Source organism: Amia ocellicauda, chromosome 16, assembly GCF_036373705.1.
Source record: "Amia ocellicauda isolate fAmiCal2 chromosome 16, fAmiCal2.hap1, whole genome shotgun sequence".
In the NCBI taxonomy this organism is placed as follows: domain Eukaryota; kingdom Metazoa; phylum Chordata; class Actinopteri; order Amiiformes; family Amiidae; genus Amia; species Amia ocellicauda.
The window spans coordinates 12162667-12185027 of NC_089865.1; the positions used below are offsets into that span (position 1 = coordinate 12162667).

Genomic DNA, 22361 nt, shown 5'->3' on the forward strand with positions numbered 1-22361 from the left:
TAACGCAAAAGTGATGTATATCAGTCGTAGTGTTGGCAACGAGTCTATAACCGGTCTATAATCCAACAACCTCGCCGAGACCCCATCACTATTACCCCCATGTACCCCAGGAGGGTACAAAAAAAAAGACCAGGCATTATACGTTCAATGCGATTTCCACTCCTTTAAATTACATTTAGTAATATGCAATTCATTTTCTCAAAACCATTACACCTTTAATGTCATTTTCCCGGTGAACAATTCCAGAATGAAAAATGAAAGATGTCTCTACCGCCATTGCGACTTTATAAAGGAGCTGTCCAAGTGCTGAAAGTGCTGCCGACAGCGCCCCTGCTATTGCAACCGACATGTTTTTGTGTTTGTGTGGTTTTGTTTTTAACTGAGGATTTAAGAGTAGGCATCTTACTGGTTTCCTGTTGGTCATCTTATTTATATGAAAATGACCTGCAGTATTGTTAATATAATATTTGTAAACATGTAATTGAATGTACACATGCGTAAACTATAATTACCCAACATCCAATGCTGTGTTCACCTGTGTAAGCTTCCCAACACTGTAAGCTTTTCGTGTATACAGTGCTGAGGGCAATAGCAATAGCGTCAGTATCCCATCTACAATGAATTAATATCCTTATACCATTCTCTCTCTTTAAGAGAAAGTCTTTCTCTTTCACCCACGGAAGGATAATCGTACCTGTCTGTCAATGTGCGATTCATATTAATCGTGTTTACTGAGTGTCCACAAACTTGAATGTTTTCAGTCAAGTTGATTCATGCTTCACCAAGACAGGCAATCGAGTTCAATTCCAGTGAGTCTTTAGCGCCACCCTGCGGATAGCGTCGCAGCTTCACGCCATCAATTCCCGGAGCTGAATTTCTGCTAATATCCTGGTTCCTAAACAGAAAATACTGAAAAAAATAAGTACCAAAAAATGCATATTTAAAATGGTGCACCATTAAAGTAATGCAAAGTTTATTTTTCCATAGTCTATTTGTATCTACAGTACAGAGGAGGAAAAGGAAAGGAACATAATACAAGTTGGTTATTGTTATTTGTAAGGAATTGATGTAAAAATCATTAGTTTTTTTAACAATCGCAGTGCTTTGAACTCGTACTTGTTATAATACAGTCATGGTTGTTTTCGGGCAGCACCAAGTATAGCATCGTCTTCAAATGACAGAAGACAGACACCTTGGTATCTGAGCTTCCCCTCCTTCTCTCCTCATATGGAGTGTGTTGGGTACGTACTGTGTTACTCATAGTCATAGGGTCAAACTTCGCAAGTCCATCTTCGTGATCGGGATTCATAAACGAGGTATAAAGCCCCAAAGGCAATCAAACACCTGCAAAAAAAAAAGAAGTCACGTTATCACCGAAAAGCGACCCAAGCTCTCTGATTTTTTTTGCAGACAAAGCGGATCTGTTGGATATTGGAAGAGCCCCATTCAAACCAGAGGAGGTGTTGGTGTGAGTCATGCGTGCGTAGTAGCGGATAAATAGGCGATTCACGCTTTAAAACCCGCAAATCATACGTACTTCAACAAAAAAAGGTCATGGTGGATGGATTTTTTGCAGTCTATTGATATTCAGACGTCGTTTTCCTTGGAGTGTTATAAACGCCCTGCACGTTGTATGGCTATAAGGCGCTAATTTGCTTGTTTAGGGAGAGTTTCTTGGACTCTGCTACCTGTGCACCTGCCTGATCCACACAACGGTAAGACATATTTTGTGATCCTTTTTCAAATTGTGTAAGTTTGAGACGTTTCCTTCTTGACAGACTCGTTACTGTGATTTAATAGGGTGCAATAATTAAAAACACCCATGGGTCAGGAGAATAAGCACGTCTTAAATAGTGCCAATGTGACAAGTTTGTGAAAAGGGTGAAAATAAGATTGTAATAAAACTTAGACAGGTCATTTCACTCAACAGAAGTTATAGCATTTGAAATTCGTAAACCCTCGGTTTTCTATTTCATATTAGTTCTATAAACTGTTCCAACAAAATCCCCAAAGTCTCCGAGAATACATTTTTGTTTCCAGCAGTGACATTGACATATTGTTTTACCCAGGTGATTATTTACTGATGTTTATTAGGAAATCAATATGCTGTTTTCCCAATACTTTATTCTAAGAACTGCATCTGTAGACACCATTAATCAGATAATGAATGACCTCATTCTGCATTTGCATTGCGCTGAAATAATTTGCGATTGACCTACAGGAAAATTAAAAAAACAATGTACGCTTGAAGTCATGGATATGCATGCAATTCGATGTATCCACATTTTTCTGAACAATGAACCTGGCATAATCTAAATGGATGATAGTTGAGGTTTCTTTTGAAGTCTTCTATTAGGAGATTGACATTTCTTGCCCATTTCTATAATTAAGACTGTCTTCACGGTCTGCTGCACCAGTTCAGTTTCCACAGACAGGATGTACAGCAATTTAACCAAACCAGCAGGATTTATATCAGCCTGCCTCTCCCAAATAAACTGTGCCGGGACCGCAGGTGGAGAGGGAGCTATTGTAGCTCTCCTGTGCCTGGTATTTTGATCATTTTTTAAAATTTCCGGAAAATTAATTAGTGTTATGTTTTGAGTTAATGACTCTGAACCTTTTAATATACATCGTGCCCTGCCCAGTTTTTGCATGGGTTTGACACCAGCCAGTGCTTAGGCACGTCAGAGCTACCTGGGTTTGCGTTCATGCAAATAAATGAACCTGTCTCCTTGAAGTGTGCACCTGTCTCTGGACTCGAGTCGTTTCACTCGCCGGACACGATGCAATGATTAAAAACTAACTGAATCGTGTTTGTTGCAGTGTGTTGCATAGAATGGGCAGTGTGTCACTCTCTAAAGCTATCCAACAGCGCCTGCTTTGTCACCGGATTTCAATTCTCCTTCCTCTCCTTTTACAGTGACCTGCAACTTTTCATCCTGGTAAAATAAGCGGGGTTTTGCAGAAAGTGACAGCCCACCCTGGAGCGGGGACTTTTGTATCTCAGGACTGATGGCATCGTCTGAAGCTTCCTCCTCTGGCGGCGGTCCGGATCCCAACTCGACTAATTTACGACCCCCATCCACAAGTAGGTCTATCGCAGATAAAACGCCATTTCACTTGCGCTATTTACTCTCTAGCCAGGTCATTCATCATCTCGCAGAAATACATAAAGAGCGAATTTGGAAATGCCTCTTATCTCACCCATCTGGACAACATTAGCCTGTGCGCTGGAGACGAGACTGGCTCTCCGGAAATATTGCATGCTTTATAATTTCCTAGCATCGGTATTAATCAATACGCCAGTGCAGAAATAGTGTAGCATGCATTTAATAAAAGTAGAGAGCAGTTCTAGTTTGGTTTTGATTATGAAATATTTTCCTTTTTGCTATTCTACATATATTTATAGTGGAATGTTATCTGTATATATATATATATATGTATATGAATTATTTATTATTATTATTATTATTATTATTATTATTATTATTATTATTATTATTATTATTATATGAAGCCGCAGAGTCTAATAATAAAATCCATTAGTTTATTTAGTATACGTGTTTTTAATTTTGCTCTGTCCCCGGCATCTTAAAACATTTGATTTGAGTGAGTGGTTGGAAGTGTAATTATGTGAAAAGTGGCGCTAATTGGAGCCGCGCTGAATTGCCCCTAATGGCTCCGGGTTTGCGCTGAGTTATTGAAGTGTCACTGGAAAGGAGAGGATGCGGAGGATAGACAGAAACGGCCAACAGTTCTGCCTCAACAATTTTCACAATCAGCTCCAGAAAAAAAAATGGTTCAATGACATAATTACCTATAACATGATGGCAGAATACAAGAGACGGTCAGCATCAGCTGGATAAATGCTGCCTCTCCAGACAGAAAAGAAAAAACGGAGTACAGACTAATAGAAAGCTCCCTATAGGCTCCACAAACGAAGTAATGTATAATTATGTTCCTTTTTTATTATTGTATTTCTTCTTTTAATTGTGATATACATTTATATACTGTATTATGTGGAATATTATTCGGAAACGCAGCCTTTACAAAAGTCACACACTAAATATTAATTTTATATATATATATATATATATATATATATATATATATATATATATATATATATATATATATTAAAAAAATGTAATTTTAGTGAGTATTAATATTAATTTATAAAATAATCATAGGTAGCCTAATATTTTTATTTCAATGTATTTACATAAAATTACATGTAGACTTAAATGTAATTTAGTGATCGTGTTTTTGCTTTTGGGTGTGCCATCGTTTGATTTGTATTCTCTTTGGAAATGAGCTCTTTATTTCTCTGTGACTGTGTGCTGCCTCTTGTTTGTCATTATCTGGCTGTCATGCTTTATCTCACACTCCCTGACCTGAGGCTGCTCTGGGTGTCGGAGCTTCTCCATCCGCACGACTGTCAGCAACACCTCTGACTGAGGGCTGCCGAAAACACAACCCAAATCCTCACTGGGCACCGCTGTATTGCCACTTCGTTGCAAAATACCAGTTGATATATTTGGAATAATTTATAATGCATACATTTTGCATATTTAGTTATAATCGCATATGAATACAAAATACTTTTCAGATAAGAACACAATGTGTAGCGAATACATGGGCGCTGCGTTGCTAGCATTAACCTCTTCCTCTTGTGTCAATCACATTTAAAACCACCGCAAAATCAGGGACCATTTCTCTAGCATATGCTTAATCTTCGGGTTATATTCTTATTCTCAACGTATGTTGCAAAGAGAAGTTTGCGTTATATTTGTGCAAACATGAGAGAAGCCTAAAACATGTATTGTGCTAAAAGATTGTATTGTTTCGTTGCCAGTAATTTGATAGACTGTTAGATAGTTTTTAGTATCGACATTGCATGCTATATTTAAGAAAACGACACTTTTCTGTATTTGACAATGTAGGCTACATTAAACATATGCACTCTATAACCCACTCTTCTGCAGTGGAAGTGATGAGTACATGAGGAGATAATATCCCCGCTAATAACTATATATAAAACTGCAATAGAAGAGCTATATGAGGAAAATGCGTAACGCACTGGTGTGTTTTTGGATCAACCTAATCTCAGGCTGGCCGACGGCTAGTCATGCAAGTCCGATCTAGTCAAATACTATTTTTCACCCAATTAATTCCTGAACTCTTCCCCGACCCCATTTCATGCCAGTTTATTTTAAACTGCCGCTTTGCCGGATGTGTGCCAGCGTTTATTAGACATCCAAGTCTCAGATGGCTTTAATTGATGGCCTGATGAGACAGGAACCTTTCAGATGTCCGGGAATCATCATAATAAAACCCACACACTGAGCAAGTCAAATCAAAACCGAGAATTGCCAATTCATTGCCTGTTTCAGTCTGCTGCAAAACATTTTTTTTTTTTTTGCATAATCGTTTTTCTTAGATTTATTTTTTGTTGTTTGTACTTTTTTTTTTTTTTTTTTTTTTTTTTTTGCATTTCCAGAAAATAAATCCAATTGCAAATCTACCACTAGGCTATTCAATAGTTTTTCAAAACATTTTGTTTTAGCCTATGACACATGGTGTGGAGTTGCTCATGGATGCACCAGAAAACTGGGAATGAAGATCTGTGGTAAGTTGTAGACCGCACTGCCTTCAAACCATGTTTCATCCCACAGAAGTCTTCATATTCCATCTGAGTTATTGGGGAGGCTATGTTCAGCAACGAAACAACTACACATGAATAAACGCTGAAACATGCTGTGCATCTATGTATCTTGGTCTAATATGTATTTTATTCACGGGTCTTTGATCTTGGTAAATATATTACAATAGGCTAAGCTTTAGGAAAACAATTAAGGCCCTAATTTCTTTCTTTCCATTCCTCTATAAGGTCATCAAGCACAAAAAGAAAGAATATATATATATATATATATATATATATATATATATATATATATATATATGGCCTAGGCCCTATGTGTCTGGGTCAATATGTGTCCTGCATAGACCGTATTATGTGCATTACAGATGATGCTACTTTTTAGGGCACTTTCTTTGGTGATGAAGCAGTTTTCCACAAAAGTCAGCATGTCTGGGTCCATTTTGTTAGTGATCCAACGTATTTCAGCCTTATTAGTTTTGGAGTCTGTTTTTTTTTTTTTTTTTTTTTTTTTTTTTAATATAAGCATTTCAATTTATTGTAAAAGTGCAAGATGTTTTTCTCATCGGCAATTGCATTTTGGTTGAATGCGGAAACCGTAGAGAATGAATTCGGATTGGACGCGTTATTTCACACATTATTATTATTAAACGGCGTATGAAATGTAATTAGATCAAATTGATAGAATTTAATCGAATACTATTAGTAAACTCAATATTTAGTTTAGAAGTAGACTCTGCTGTGTCTAATAATCCTAATGACCTAATCCTTGATATTCTGCAGTGTGTACTTCTATACAATTTGATGATGATGATGATGATGATGATGATTACCACTGATTGTAAAATGTTGTTGGCACATTATTTTAAAGCATGTCCCTTATATGAAAATATCAATATTATCCTCGTCACTGTCCTTATTGAAGCTCACTGTGCGTCGTGCGCATTTGCGAAATGCAAGTAAAGATCCTTCTTGACATTTTCGTTTGTGATTATTTGTACCGTTGTTGTTTTTTTCATAACCATTACAAGATTAAGAAAAACATATATTTTTTAAAATAAACGTGTCTTGAATCCAGCAGGCCTTCTGCGCACAGGAGAATGCGTTTTTTCCACAAAAGGTCCACTTAAAATAATTATCCTTATTACACGGCATGAATTACGCGAATCTAGAATTCGCTATTCATTCGCTGTTAGACGTGGACAAAGCGCCACCTGGTGTCAGACAGGAGAAACAAATGGCTACAGGAATTAATTTATTTACTACAAATAAATAACAATAAATATGTGACTGTGAACGCAACCTATTTCGATTAAAGAGATGGCTGTTGATTTATCGAAATGTAGATCAATCAGTTTGTGGATAATAAAATATATTGCATCTTGCATCTAATATATAAAAGCCTTCTCTCTGTCCATATATATAGATAGCAATTCATTTTCCCAGTATGTGTATTACATCTTTGAATAGTATGGTTGATTAAAGCAGTGGATGTTTGTTATGCAGGCCTTTTTAAGTGAATTTGTGATGGTATATTTGTAGAAAGAATAGGCACTTACAGGGCTAAACCAGAGACACAGAAGTACTTTAATTTATAGCGGCTATAACAATCTCGCACGTCTGTGTGAAATGGTTTTGTGCTCAGGGTTCAACAGACCTTGCGTGGGACCAAACAGAAAAATCCATATTGTTAGCAGGAATAAAATCATGCTTTGTGGTCTATCATGGATTCGCAGCTCGAATTCATCAGCCCTTATCGGCGAGAAAACGCTCCCCTCTGGAAAAAAAAAAGATTAACGAGAAACTTATTAAATGGCAATTCGTCAGGGTCCTGTTTTTCTGAGATAGCTCTGCCAGTCTTCCGTAGACATCGCAGGAACGGGAAAGAGAAAAAAAAATATAATCTGATTAGGGTGTAGAGCTGTGATATACAGACATTGATCACATTGCCAATTATAGTTATGGGAAGACGTGTAAAAGACGAAGTAAATAGCGTATATATATTTTTAGCCGTGTAATTGTTTTCTTGCATTAATTATATCAATATAATATGTTTTATTTTAAATGTCGTATTATTCTGTAATTCAACATGTAAATACCTTATATTTAAATTGGAAAGATTTCGTTCAAATTGGTGTTTGCTATAAATAACCTATATTGTCTGCACTGTCTGAATTAGATTTTTTTTTCTTCACCATTTGATTATTGTTGTTTTTGTTGCTTGTAAATAGTAAATACATGCAAGCAAAACGAATACTTATTCGATGTGAAACAATGTGTTTCAATAGAAAGGGGTCTGATTGGGTTCGGCCTCTCTCGGGATCTGACGCCTGAATGTTTTAAAATAAATGACTCGGGTTTAATGAACCATTTTGTCCCCCTTTCAGTGATGTCCGCAGAGACGTGGCTTTTGTAATAGAAATCCTTACTTTCATTTTCCTCTCTGGATAGATACAGTAACGCATGGGTGCCTTAGCTCTTTGTTTTCAGTCTTTGGGCCAGATGACATATTGCAGGACGCCTGTGCGTTAAAAATAAAGTATTGGTGAACAGGTATAGAGAGACGGGTGCACACATCTGTACACATCCTTCGGTCTTTCTGTCTGGCTCTTGATATGTCTGTCTGACTGTCTCTGTCAATCAGTCTATATAATAACCCGTGGCATTACAGTTAACATGTATAGTACAATGCAGTGTTTCTCGTTTATGTCTAGCGTTTAATGAAATACCACAAAATGTCTCGGAAATGGATGAACCATCTTTCTTTTACGTTTTAGCATTGTGCTATTTATCTAAGAAAATCCCTATATAGCAATCTGTCATAGCAATATAGCAATACATAAATAACCGCCCCTTTATCTTACAGTTCATTTTAAATATAAGATCCCAAATGTCCATTTTCATCATCCTCTCAGCTGACTCTTTTACAACAGAAATAGATTGGCACGGTTAGGTTGCTTTGCAGAGTTGGAAATGGAGGTTTTAAACGACATTGGGTAATGGGCTTTTGCGCTGTGGTATTAGTAGGGGTAGATAAAATAAAGGGCTCACCATGCTATCATACATCATTGCCCTTCTTCGCTCAGTCTATAAACTCTGCCCGCAGGCTCCAATTGCATTGACTCATCCTACAGTTCCTCCCAAAGGCTGCTTACTGAGGTGGAATCTGTCCGATGGACTTCATACAAATTTACCCCTGCACTAAATGACGAATATTTGTTCTTGCATGGTTGGGTTTTGATGCTGATGTCACTGGGCTCAACCTCCTGCAGGCAAATCATGCCCATAAATACCCTTTCCCAGGACAATGTTGGGAAAAACTCCAAAGAACGGCAGTGCCTGTTGAAAAAGTGGGGTCTGTTCAAGAAAAGGAGCAGTGATCATCACATCCAGAAACCATGTTGGGAAGTGGTAACAGGCCGTCTCATTCTTCTTCTACCCCGTGTAACAACCTAGGGTTCCTGCAGAGGAACAACAGTCTGGAGGACAAGAGCCGCATCGTGAGCTCCCTGAAGGAGCGCCAGTCGTCCAAGAACCTGCTGAGCTGCGAGAACAGCGACCGGGACTCCAGGTTCAGACGCACCGAGACGGACTTCTCCAATCTCTTCGCAAGAGGTCAGTCAGCGGGTTATTGTTCATAGGAACAGATGCAATGGCATTTTAAAATTGACAACTGATTGAAAGTTTTGAAGTGTTTTGATCTGTCGTTAATTAAGAAAAAAAAAAGAAAGAAATGTGTTGTATAGTTTGTCATTGGTATAATAAGAGCGTCTACTACTCGTCTTGTGAATATCCAGTGAGTCATGAAGTTTGAGGGATTTTGCCATTATTAAGGGATATTACTTAAGGGTCTCTGGTCGCATTAATGACAATAAACCTTCTATTTGACTTATTATAAAGAGGGCGTGGTGTTCAAAGAAAGACAGACCGACTTCATATTTCTGGTGCTCGAATACAATATTTCTCTGTTTATTAATAATGAAATGCTTTTTGTTACTTTCTTCTGAATCCGACAGACTGTATAGCTAAAAGTATTTGGCTCAACTTGTTGATATTCAAATAATAACCGTGTAAGAGCTCATTCAAATGGGCATGTTTTTATTTTACAACCTTAACAGCATCTCTGCCGACGGTTATCGATAGACTGTGTAAAAGGCAATGGTTTTGAAAGGGATAATTAATAGATGCATATCTGAATACATAAGCGTGTCTGTGTGTGTTTTTGTGTGCAACGACAGAATGAATGGTTTTGTCTATACAATATTTCTCACTAACCCCTTAGGCGAATATTTCTATGTTATTGATACTGAGCGCTTCAAAAATAATTTACAACAATGTAGTATTTTTTTCTTCGCTAAAATTGTAATTTCTTGATTGTGTAACAGCATATTTGTTTTCTAATTATACCTAAATTAGATGTTAATTTCTGCTTGTTCCTGTATGTATTCGGTGAATACGGTGTTCATCATCATCATCATCATCATCATAGTAATAATTATAATCTTTCTTTATTATTATTATTATTATTATTATTATTATTATTATTATTATTGTTTTTTTTTCTTCAACTGCAGATTTATTACCAGCCAAAAATGGTGAAGAACAGACCATGCAGTTCTTGTTGGAGGTGGTTGACATTCTCACGAACTATGTTAGGAAGACCTTCGACAGATCCACCAAAGTCCTGGACTTCCATCATCCCCACCAGCTGCTGGAGGGCATGGAGGGCTTCAACCTGGAGCTCTCCGACCAGCCCGAGTCCCTGGAGCAGATCCTGGTGGACTGCAGAGACACTCTCAAATATGGAGTCAGGACAGGTAAGGGGGGCCATTTGAGCACAATCTCATATTTGAGCATCGGACGCCTAGAGGGAATTTCTCTAGTAATGCACACATATGTAACATATATAGTTTTCTATGTTGTATTTATTTAATTAATTAATTTTCAATCTGATAACATTGTAGCCACATATTAACGGGTGTTTCATTCCAAACCAGCCGTTTGTAACGTGTTAACTGGTCTATTTAAGGACAATCCTTTAATACACATAGACCAGAATTGTTCTTGAAAATATTATAAATAGTATTAAGTAGAAGAATTCCAAATAGCCATGTGTTGGTTCCTCTAAATATTGTGCATAGCAGAACAAATATTAATAAATAGTATACAAAATGACGCTCGTCGGCACCATTGCAGCCCGCGGGGGTTGGAGGCATCTTTATTGGCACATGAGATATTCTGGAAATGTCAAGTATTTACTATATGCTTTGTTGTCTAGTGTTAAAAATAAAATATTGTTTGGTCGCGATATCTGTATAACAGACACGATATTATTGAATGTCATACAATCTATAGGCTAGCTGAATATTCAGTAAAGGCTTGAAATTAGTGACTTTCACAGCAACAAAGTGAGCCTTCACGCTTGACTGCTTTTTCTCATTTGTAACGATTTCAGTAAAGATGTCGCATTTTTCCTCTGAACAGTAGCCATGACATACAATCTTCAAAATCGCAATGTGAGGCGAAGTTTTTCCCTTGATATCTTTGATCGCTACTTAACTACATCCTGGCAGGTCCGGATATAGATCTGTGAGTTGTGTGGTACAGCTGAGCTGACACTTTACAGGAATCAAATCCAAGCAAATGCGAATATATTAAAATGAAATGGCTTAAAGTTCGTAAAAAGATCAGCAAGTAAACATTATTATTAGCATAGTATAAAAGTTGATCTATAACTATTTCAAAAGTTTGACGTTTTTTAGTGAATTGCGTTTGTATCGGGTATCTGTCCTTGGTGCTGAAATTGCAAAGGCTGCAGGTCAGACAACTGACAACTGGTGTTTCTGTTTGAAATATCAACACGTATAGCTTTATTTGTATTTTCTCTATAACAAATCAAATGTACGTCCTTTTAATAGTGTTTCTGTTGGTGAAAAGGCCATTATGAATAATCCAAACCAAGAGGAAAAAAAAAACATTTATTGTTTTACTAAATTAATTTTTGTTAAAAATAACAGCATTATGTTGCATTTAACTGTATTTCTGTGTGCCTTTTATTTTATTTAACACAGCACACAGCCAAATCTGTGGCATATACATACAAGTGTAATCTTTTGATAGCAAACTGACCGAATCCTCTCAGTAAAACTTTGTACAATTTGTCATCAGATGTAATCTGTATTTCTTTGCATTTTCCACAAAACATTTTTAACCGTTTGCTGAAATAATTAAATAGCTGCAGAAAATGATCAAATAATGAGAATTCAATACATATTTTTTGAAAAATAAATATCAACATGGATTATTTTTCTCCATCTAGAAGAATAATAACAAAATCAATTTAAATAAGGATTGAATGAATGATTGAATGGATTGCATATTAATAAACTCATTTTGACTCAATTGACACATAACACACATATTCTTACTGCTCAGAAGACAACAGACAGCCCTGTGTATTTATTTATTTACTTATGTCTTTAGGTATTACTTCTAGAGAAATACTTTCTTATTTCTTCTCCTATTCAAGCATTTCTGATTAAATCCTTGGGGTAACCTGGCTTTTCTCTAAATTACTCTGATACTGGCTGGATCACATATTATAATCTTAGTGCTTCTGTGAGCTGAGTGCATCAGACACAGCCTAAAATGTCCTAATATGTGAGGGAAAGCAAGAGCATCCTGTGCCCATGAAACATATTAATCCCTTGTATAATCATTTTTTCTAGGGCACCCCAGGTTCTTCAATCAGCTTTCCAGTGGACTGGATATTATTGGGCTAGCTGGAGAATGGCTTACCTCAACTGCCAACACTAACATGTAAGTTGCTTTTTTTGATTCTTTGTTTCTCATTGAATAACGAGGAACACAAGAGGAGCAAATAAAGCCATGTTTCCTTTGTGTGTATGTTCTGTGATCTTTGAAAGGAAAATGCATTAATGTCGGCATCACTGTTAGAGAGTTTCACAGGTCAGATCACTTTTTAAAAGCGAATGAATACCAAGAATGCAGAGCCTGAAGACATTTATCTTGATTCTGGTTATACAATGCATCCTCTGGGGCCCTGCACTGGGATGGCAAATGAAATCTCTTAAGTGGTGTAATTATAGTGCCCCCTATTGTGAAGAGAAGGAAGCAAAGACGGGCCACTTCCTCAATTCCTAGACCCTGTCATTTATGCCTTTTAGGCTATTCATTGAAAAACATGTTTTGCTGTACTTTAAGAATCATATAGCTCAATGAAATCAGCACAGTAAATTAATTCTATTTATATTTTAATGTGTAATGTAATTGTAAAGTGATCGTGTGTGATGAGGGCAACTGACAGATCATCTCAGTGGTGTACATTCGTTGGTTAAAAACGAAACACTTCATGTAAATATATATATAAATATATATTGGTTTCACCAATGCTGTGATCACCTATACTATTCCCCTACAGGCAACACAAATTGCATATTGATCTACATTTTGCAGTCACACAGGGCAGGGCTCAAGACTGATTTATTCTATGTGTGTGTGTATGTGTGTGTGTGATGTCAAACCCCATGGAAAAATAAAAATAATATATAAAAAAAGAGTTGTGTCCCCCTGAGACTTTTTGTTAGAACAATCGTTAACTGTAGAACAAATCAAATAATAATTGCATATTGGTTTTCCTTGGAAAATATGAGCAGAACGAGACTGAATACTAATGTGCAATGTGTGCAGTCGACTTGTCCTAGATATAAGTTCACGCTCCATTGACTCTGGCTGATTGTGAGCTGGTATTAACAGATTGCCAGATGTGGCCATACAGTCACTGAATGTATCCCAAGGCAATAAAATAACTGGTTGGAGCATATCAGAAGAGCATGTGGATTTTATGTGTCATCCGTTAAGCAGATTGTTCCCACAGATTGATTAACTTCATTGTAATCTAAAATATTTTTTGAATTATTGGAAATTGAAGTTGATGAGAACAACACCACTTCAAGGACAATGAGCCCTCAAAACGTGTTAAAAAAAAAAAGTGACACACTGGCCAAGATACACATGCGAAAACACACAATTATACAGTACCTAGCAATCTGTTTTATTTGCTGTTTTTGCATGACAACCACACAAGAAAAGTCGCCTTATCACTTTTTCTTGCTTTATCTTGCATATTTAAAACCCCGCTCAAGAGCGATCTAAAGCTATTTTCTTACAATGGGAAGAGATGTCATATGTATGACTGGATGTAATTGAATATACACTGATATATTGTGTTTTACATTTCCAAAATACAGTACATACTTAAAGATTATAATTTAAATTAAGGAAATAACTGACAAGCTGATAAAATATTAGTCCAGGAAATGTTTCTTAGTGCAGCTGTGGTATTTAGAACAACTACACAGATCATTGCTTTCCTGTGGTTTTAACTTAACAGAAAAAATAAGAAGTCCTCCTAAGGATTGACCTTTTAAGGTCATGGATGATTTTTTATGCAGCCTGCAATGGTGTAATGCATTTTAACTGCTTTATTTGACTATTTTTAAAGGTTTTATTGAAACTTTCACCTGTTTGTGTCGAGCTTTATATTTATCACAACTCCCATCTCTGCTAACGTGCCACTGAATATTTCCCAATTACTGAGTGGAGCACCGTGTGTTTCACGGAAGCAGTATGTATATTTGAGATCCGTCTGCTCACTTGTTATTTGTAATGACTAATTAGAAAATCATCATTTATAATTACTCCTGACACATATTGACTGGCGCCTAATGTGCTAATAAAATTGTCCTTAGGGGTTATCATGAGGATAATTTCACATGAATAATTACATCAAGATTTTTGCGGCATTGGTCAATAATCTTAATTATTTTTTGTCAGTCTGCTTCATGTGTCTAAAAGGCTTTTTTTTTTTTTTTAATCTGCATGTGGAACACAAACCAAACAAAACAACTTGTTGTGTAACCGGCCCTGTAAAAAGGTAGCCATGACCCATTAGTCTAAAAAGCAGTCTGAATGAGAAAGACGAAGTGAACATGGATTAAAGGAAAACGCCTGAGGAATATTCAGTATATAATGGCAAGTGATGAGTAGATATACAAAAACATCTCTGAAGCCATGGATTTTTTTGTATTGTATTTTTAAAATTACATTGTAGAAGTACCAAAAACAACAACACTAATAATAATAAAATATGTTAATCATAATAATAAGTCTTATTTTTCCATGCCTCTTAACTGCACAGAGCAGGGTCTGAGCTAGATTCACTGTATTATGATTTTGTGGTTTAAAATAATCCTAACATATAATTGTTTCTATTTTGAAACCTATCTTTTCGCCCCCATATCCCCAGGGACTCTTACATTGCCTTGCTAGTGGCTCTCTGTCCCCTATTCAGGAAGCATATCTCAAACTAAATTAGCTCTTATCTCTCAAAGCCACAAGCTACAGATTTCTAAACTGATATGTCCCATTCAAATTGACTGACTCTTTTTATTATGGCAGATATAATGTAGCAAATGTTCCCATTTAATTACAAATCTCACAGGCCAATAGATTATTTCAGTATGTTTCTTTCCCACATGAACCAAAATGTAATTACTGAAGTTAAAACATATTAGCATAAAAATCTAAATCAAACAGAATACTGTGCCTGTCTTGATTTGCATGTGTGTCCATGTGTGTCAGTTTGTATGAGCTTTAGAGATGAGCCTCAAAGCCAGTGCATATTTAAATAAGTAAAAGAAAGTTTAAATATTCATTTCAAATATTGTCTTCAATTAATCTTGAAATAGATTTTATCTAATGACTTCTATTAATTATAAATATAATTAGATTTATAGGTAGGTAGGTAGTTATCTTTATTTTTTCCTGTAGTTTTTGCTTATATACTGGTAATAGTATTTCTTGTTTGTGTGTTTTTTTGGGAACACTGAAAGCCACTTTATTTTTTCATTCTGCTGTTGACAGATTTCAAATTATGAATCTAGTAAAAAGATTTTTTGGGAGAGCAGCAAAATTGTATAGTTATTTTCAGACAGATACCATGAAACCAGTAAATGTATCAGCATGGCTGTGTGCTCTGCTTTAGCTCATAGTAAACAAATGAACCCAATGAAATGGGAGTTTATAGAGGAGACACAGACCTATACTCTCCTGTAATTGGATCTCTCCGAGCAGTCTGTACACTGAGGATTGCAGCAACGTACCTGTACACACACACACACACACACACACACACATACACGCACACACCTGCATCCACCACCTCATCCTTTTAACATGTTTTTCATGTTACACCTAAGCTAGTCTTTCTCACACTGTTTCAGTGCCTCCAAGTCCATAACTAAACCTGACAGTACTCGCATCAAGATTTAGTAGGGCTGTTATTTCTGCTTACTACCCTTGCTTGCGATTAATAATAATACAAAATCTGTACCTACTTCCCCTGATGTGTATGTGCATGGATTGTTTTTAGAGAAGCTAGAGTAATTTATAGATGAACATTTTCATTTTAGTATACATTGAATGGGCAGTGGGGGAATGGAGTGAATGGGGCAGATTGTATGACACTGTAAACTGAATCTTTGTGTCAGGGTACAAGCAGATAACCTCACACACTTGTGTAAGCGAGGGACTCAGTCTCCTCTATCATTAGATCTCTGACATGCTTTTGTGAGACTGCAGTGCAGAGGATAGTTTTTTTTAGGAGTTTTGTGATATGGGCTTCAGTTCATAACATCACAAAGCTTACTTCTGTTATAACCTAAATTGGATTTCAAGCCAGGTCTCTGGAGGTTATCTGCATTAAAAAACAAAGTGCAGATAATCAATCTATGCTGAAACTGATCTTCCTCCAAAAATACTTATATAGGGAGTTCAATTCCTGTAGACCACACATCTGATGTGATGGTTTATGGGCTGTGATTACCCTTGTTTCTGCCTGATTCCGCTGAAAACTCAACATGATTGACTAGTTCTACGACTGCTGGTTGCTGCCTTTATTTACTTTCTCTTTGTGAAAGTTTGAAGCTGAAAACGGGCAGGAAGAATGATTATTTTTCTGTGCGGTGATGTGAGCTGCCGTTTGTCTCACAGGTTTACCTATGAAATTGCCCCAGTGTTTGTGCTCATGGAGCAGCTGACCCTGAAGAAAATGAGGGAGATGATCGGCTGGCAGGGCGGAGAAGGCGACGGGATATTTTCCCCAGGTGAGTAGCCCGTCTCTTCATTTAACTGGGACACTGTCAGAAGTGAGATACTGAATGGAGAATCCCTTTAAACTCTAGCATACCAGTGCAGAACAGTGCAGACCAGGGCAGAGAGCACTACTGACCTCTCTCATCAGCAACCCTGCTCGGTAAATAGCTTGCAAGATAGTCACGTTTGCATTTATACATATTTAAAACTACCCCTTAACAAAATATATTGCAAAAGAGATACAGAATAATACCAGATTATGAAAATGAGCCTTGATTACACACACACACACACACACACACACACACAAAACAACATCTGGTCTGAATGTGTGTTATATCATATTTCAGTACAGCAAACATATTTGAAAAGTTCTTTCAGAGGATCTCCCATAATGAAGTGTATTTTGGGTTACTAAAAACACACACATGAAAGTCCTCCAGTGTTGATATATATATATATATTTTAATTTAAAGCACTGCCAGAGAAATCCACTCGAGCAGGCGTCTGACAGCTCCTCGGTGTAGGAGCTGATATCATCGTGTTTGTTTTAGGCTGTTAATTTCCTGTGCAACATAAAGAGGTATCTCCCCCTAACATCCTAAAGAGAGAGTCTCAGAAATCAAAGACACATTTTCACAGCGGGAGGGTGCTAGGTATTCGTCAGTCATTTAGGCTACTATAGAAATGTCTGGCTTGTGTTAATTTCTTCTCTCCTTGTAGGAGGAGCCATTTCAAACATGTACAGTGTGATGGCAGCTCGCTATAAGTATTTCCCTGAAGTCAAAACCAAAGGCATGGCTGCAGTTCCCAAACTCATCCTTTTTACATCAGAACATGTACGTCTTCATGCTCATAACACGCGTGATTAGAAATTGAAAGAATGTACACATTCAGTGGTGCTACTGCTTCACAGTACTAACACTGTAAATCATTTCCAGTATCTAATCATGAACTCAGTGCTTGTAGTATGCATTACTGTTTTGTTCTGACATATTCCTTCAATTATGCTGGATGCTATTTCTGATTAATAACTGTATGTAGAATTGCAGGACTTAAATTGAATAAATTATACATTAAAGTCCTGATGGATCTAAGTGCATTATATAAGAGCTGCTATGGAAGTGCTGAAAGGTGTTTGAAATTTAAAATCAGTGTATTACTATAATTCAGCACTTATGGCTTTCTCTCTGTATTTACCACTGACTGATAAACCAGGTATGACCAAAATGTATTCAACTCAGACATTTTGTGTGTCTTTTTCTTTATTGCAGAGCCATTATTCGATAAAGAAAGCCGGTGCTGCTCTGGGCTTTGGAACAGAAAACGTTATTTTGCTCAAATGCGATGAAAGGTAGGGCCTTCTGCCTTTGTGCTGCTCTTTGCAGCCTCTACAATCAGCGTAAAAGGTTATTTCACATCTGTGTCTCCATCTTGTTGTAGAGGAAGAGTGATCCCGGCTGATCTTGAGGCAAAGATCCTTGATGCCAAGCAAAAGGTGGGCTTTGTTGTGTATACATATTTTACCTTCAGAAAAAAACTATGGAGTGGCATGCAAAGGTTTACACAGCCCTGGTGTCAACTCAGTTTAATCAGTGCTTAATATACAATGAAAAGATATCCTTGATAAATGAGCGTTGTGTGATTATCACTCAGTTGAATAAATTTCAGAATGATATAATTTCGAACGATGTGAATACTTTTCCATTGTTACGGTGTTGTTCATTGAACGCTCTCTTCCAGATCAGTGCAGGGAACAGTAATGACTGAAGCTGCAGAGTTAGTGACCAGTATGAATGTGTTGTTTCTCCCAGGGACACGTGCCACTGTTCGTCAACGCCACTGCGGGCTCCACGGTGTTCGGAGCCTTTGATCCCATCTACGAGATCGCAGACATCTGTGAAAAGTACAATTTGTGGCTACATGTTGATGTGAGTGTACTTCATTGTTGTTTACTTTATTTTATTAGTTAATTTGCATTGGTATAATTAGTCATTTTGCTATTCTCGCTTTCTCTGTGTGATCAAATTATATATAATGTGCAATGCAGCTGCAAATCCTGTAATCCAGTGGCGTCCAGGAAAATAAATAATACTGTAAACAGCATAAATAGAGCAGAAATTCTGGTTGTGAAGCACTGTCAGTGCTAAGATGTATTTAGCTGGGTATTTAGACCCAGTAAGAACAGATCACTATTTCATCTGACATCCAGTCGCTTGAGCTGCCTTCTCCGTGGATTGTATAATTATGCGGTGTTGTTTTCCTGTGAACAGGCTGCCTGGGGAGGTGGACTGCTGATGTCCCGAAAGCACCGTCATAAATTAAATGGCATTGAGAGGTACAGAACTTTTTCACATGTATTGCTAGTGATAAAAAATCCCGCAGCTGTGGCGTGTTATCCTAAGCATATTATTGTTGTTGCAGAGCCAACTCTGTGACCTGGAACCCACACAAGATGATGGGGGTGCTGTTACAGTGTTCTGCCATTCTGGTCAGAGAAAAGGTAAGACGTGTACACACTCTCTCTATCTCTCTCTGACTCTCACACACACACCTACACTCACACACAGACTCTGACACATACTGCAAATGCCTGCACGCTGGGGAACTGTTAATTATTGCCTAATTCAGGGTGTTTATCTGAGACAAAATGAAAGGCATGCTGGGATGTCTGAATTCTGTCACTTGATGGATCTCCTTTATCTTCCCAAATGCCATTCACCTGGCTTGTCTGACTTGGGTTTATCTCTTCAGTACAATATATACAATTTTGTTTCAAAGACAATATAGGCAATATTTAAAACGACCAACTGCAAAAGCAGCATTTTGTGTTATTGTGGCACATCAGAAAACAGTTTTGTGTTGTTTGTCCTTTGGCACACCTGGCGTCAGAAATGATTTCATGACAGAATTGAAATGCAGCCAGTTCTGTATAATGTGAGATGAGAAGGGTGTCTCTTGTCGTTAGTCTGAAGTGATGACCTCTCTGTGCTGTGATTCCCCTGCAGGGTGTTCTCCAAGGCTGCAATCAGATGTGTGCTGGCTACCTCTTCCAGCCAGACAAACAGTACGACGTCACGTATGACACCGGCGACAAGGCGATTCAATGCGGGCGTCATGTGGATATCTTCAAATTCTGGCTCATGTGGAAAGCAAAGGTAGATTTCCACAGGGCACACTTCCTCTACCAAGCCCTAATGTGTTCAGGCAGCTCACGATAACCCAACGGCAACAAATCCAGGGTTCATGCTAGGAAAATGCTTCAAACACATGCAAGGAAATCCAGTTGGATGAAGACTTTAATGCTCAGACGTGCTGATAATGACATAGGCAATGTTTAATGCTGGTTGTGAGTTCTTCATTGCAAGCATGGCATGAGCTGCCTCACATGTATTGCTTATCAGCCATAACATTATGACCACTGACAGGTGAAGTGAATAACACTGATAATCTCGTTATCATGGCACCTGTCAGTGGGTGGGATATATTAGGCAGCAAGTGAACATTTTGTCCTCAAAGTTGATGTGTTAGAAGCAGGAAAAATGGGCAAGCGTCAGGATCTGAGCAACTTTGACAAGGGCCAAATTGTGATGGCTAGACGACTGGGTCAGAGCAACTCCAAAACTGCAGCTCTTGTGGGGTGTTCCCGGTCTGCAGTGGTCAGTACCTATCAAAAGTGGTCCAAGGAAGGAAAAGCGGTGAAAAGGGTCATGGGCGGCCAAGGCTCATTGATACACGTGGGGAGAGAAGGCTGGCCCGTGTGGTCCGATCCAACAGACGAGCTACTGTAGCTCAAATTGCTGAAAAAGTTAATGCTGGTTCTGATAGAAAGGTGTCAGAACACACAGTGCATCGCAGTTTGTTGCGTATGGGGCTGCGTAGCTGCAGACCAGTCAGGGTGCCCATGCTGACCCCTGTCCACTGCCGAAAGCTGCTACAATGGGCACGTGAGTATCAGAACTGGACCATGGAGCAATGGAAGAAGGTGGCCTGGTCTGATGAATCACGAGTTCAAGGTGGGCCTCCAAATTTTCCAGATCTCAATCCAATCGAGCATCTGTGGGATGTGCTGGACAAACAAGTCCAATCCATGGAGGCCCCACCTCGCAACTTACAGTCCATGGAGTCCATGCCTTGAGGGGTCAGGGCTGTTTTGGCGCCAAAAGGGGGACCTACACAATATTAGGCAGGTGGTCATAATGTTATGACTGATTGGTGTATACCTGCATGTCAGGTACATTTGCAGAAATCTAAAGCAATCACTTGTTTCAGTATATAAAGTATGTTTTTGTATTTATATTATATACTGGTTTCTTTCTCCAAAGGGAACAGTAGGTTTCGAACAGCAGATTAACAAGTGCTTGGAGCTCTCGGAGTATCTCTACACAAAAATCAAGAACCGAGAAGGCTATGAAATGGTTTTCGACGGAGAGGTGAGGCTCCACTTATTGCCTGTTTTCTTTTTTTTTCTTTTTTATCCTGCGTCTAAAGATAACCAACATGACCAATGGATTAAACGTCAGAGCAGAAAATATCTAATGAATATAAAGTAGATCCCATTATCTTTCACACCCAACTCATTGTGTCATTAATAACCGCGTTGGGAGCCTAATGTAGTGGCAAGTAGATATGAAGCCTTTCAGATCTACGTTACCAATCCCAGCCCGGCCCCTGTCTATTTAGGAGCAGAGGTATGGTGATGCCACGATGACATAGGGAGACAAATATTTTCAATGAGGCACTATATGAAAAGTCACAAACAATTGCACATCACCAGTTTCTTGAAGGCTGTGTCATGCTATTTTGACATGTGGGACTGTTACAAGAACAAGGCATATCATTTCCTTGGAGTTTTCAGGGTTTTCTTCTGTTATAATTCACAGCCTCAGCACACAAATGTCTGCTTCTGGTACATTCCTCCAAGCCTGCGGAGCATGGGTAACTGTGAGGAGAGACGGGAAAGGTTACATAAGGTAGGAAACCAATCACTGCGTCTCCTGACCAAATCATGACACTGACATAAGTAAATTGTCTCTTATTATTATTATAATAATAATAATTATTATTATTATTATTATTATAGGTGGCTCCGAAAATTAAAGCAAGGATGATGGAGTCGGGGTCCACTATGGTTGGCTACCAGCCTCAGGGAGACAAAGTCAACTTCTTTAGGATGGTCATCTCCAACCCCGCAGCCACAAAGTCCGACATTGACTTCCTGATTGACGAGATCGAGAGACTGGGGCAGGACTTGTAAAAGGATGCCAACTCTGCAGAGGGGGTGTCCTAGCGGAGGCCTTTTTTAACCAGCTTGACATGGCCGACTCTAAAAGGACCTAGAGTGAGGTTTCATGTTCCTGTCGTATCTGAAGCAATTTCATAGGATTTGAAACTTGCCTGTAGGTCTTTTTAGGTATAGGTGAGCTGTAATCGTATTATCCAGACGTGTTCTGTCAGTATGTATTCCAGTTTGTTCCGTCTTTTAGCAGTGACTATTCCGTATTAGAGTTAACGGCTGTATTTAAGA

The 22361-nt window shown here is 38.0% G+C and overlaps 1 protein-coding gene across 2 annotated transcripts in view; it reads left to right on the plus strand.

The window, feature by feature from the left end:
- The first annotated feature begins 1251 nt into the window (after nt 1–1251).
- The window catches only part of LOC136711542 (glutamate decarboxylase 1), a 22418-nt gene continuing 1308 nt past the window's right edge, over nt 1252–22361 (plus strand). The window contains exons 1-17 of one of the 2 annotated variants that reach the window (XM_066687865.1): nt 1252–1715; nt 2921–3088; nt 5567–5629; nt 9116–9274; nt 10234–10476; nt 12388–12478; nt 16733–16845; nt 17558–17673; nt 18109–18188; nt 18278–18332; nt 18649–18765; nt 19108–19172; nt 19259–19337; nt 19843–19992; nt 21160–21267; nt 21718–21807; nt 21918–22361. The exon at nt 21918–22361 is cut by the window's right edge and continues 1308 nt beyond it. In XM_066687865.1, the coding sequence (XP_066543962.1) occupies nt 3013–3088; nt 5567–5629; nt 9116–9274; nt 10234–10476; nt 12388–12478; nt 16733–16845; nt 17558–17673; nt 18109–18188; nt 18278–18332; nt 18649–18765; nt 19108–19172; nt 19259–19337; nt 19843–19992; nt 21160–21267; nt 21718–21807; nt 21918–22091 (1779 nt within the window). In that variant the 5' untranslated portion in view covers nt 1252–1715; nt 2921–3012 and the 3' untranslated portion in view covers nt 22092–22361. The remainder of the gene's footprint in view (nt 1716–2920; nt 3089–5566; nt 5630–9115; nt 9275–10233; nt 10477–12387; nt 12479–16732; nt 16846–17557; nt 17674–18108; nt 18189–18277; nt 18333–18648; nt 18766–19107; nt 19173–19258; nt 19338–19842; nt 19993–21159; nt 21268–21717; nt 21808–21917) is intronic. The other variant, XM_066687866.1, reaches the window with a different exon arrangement.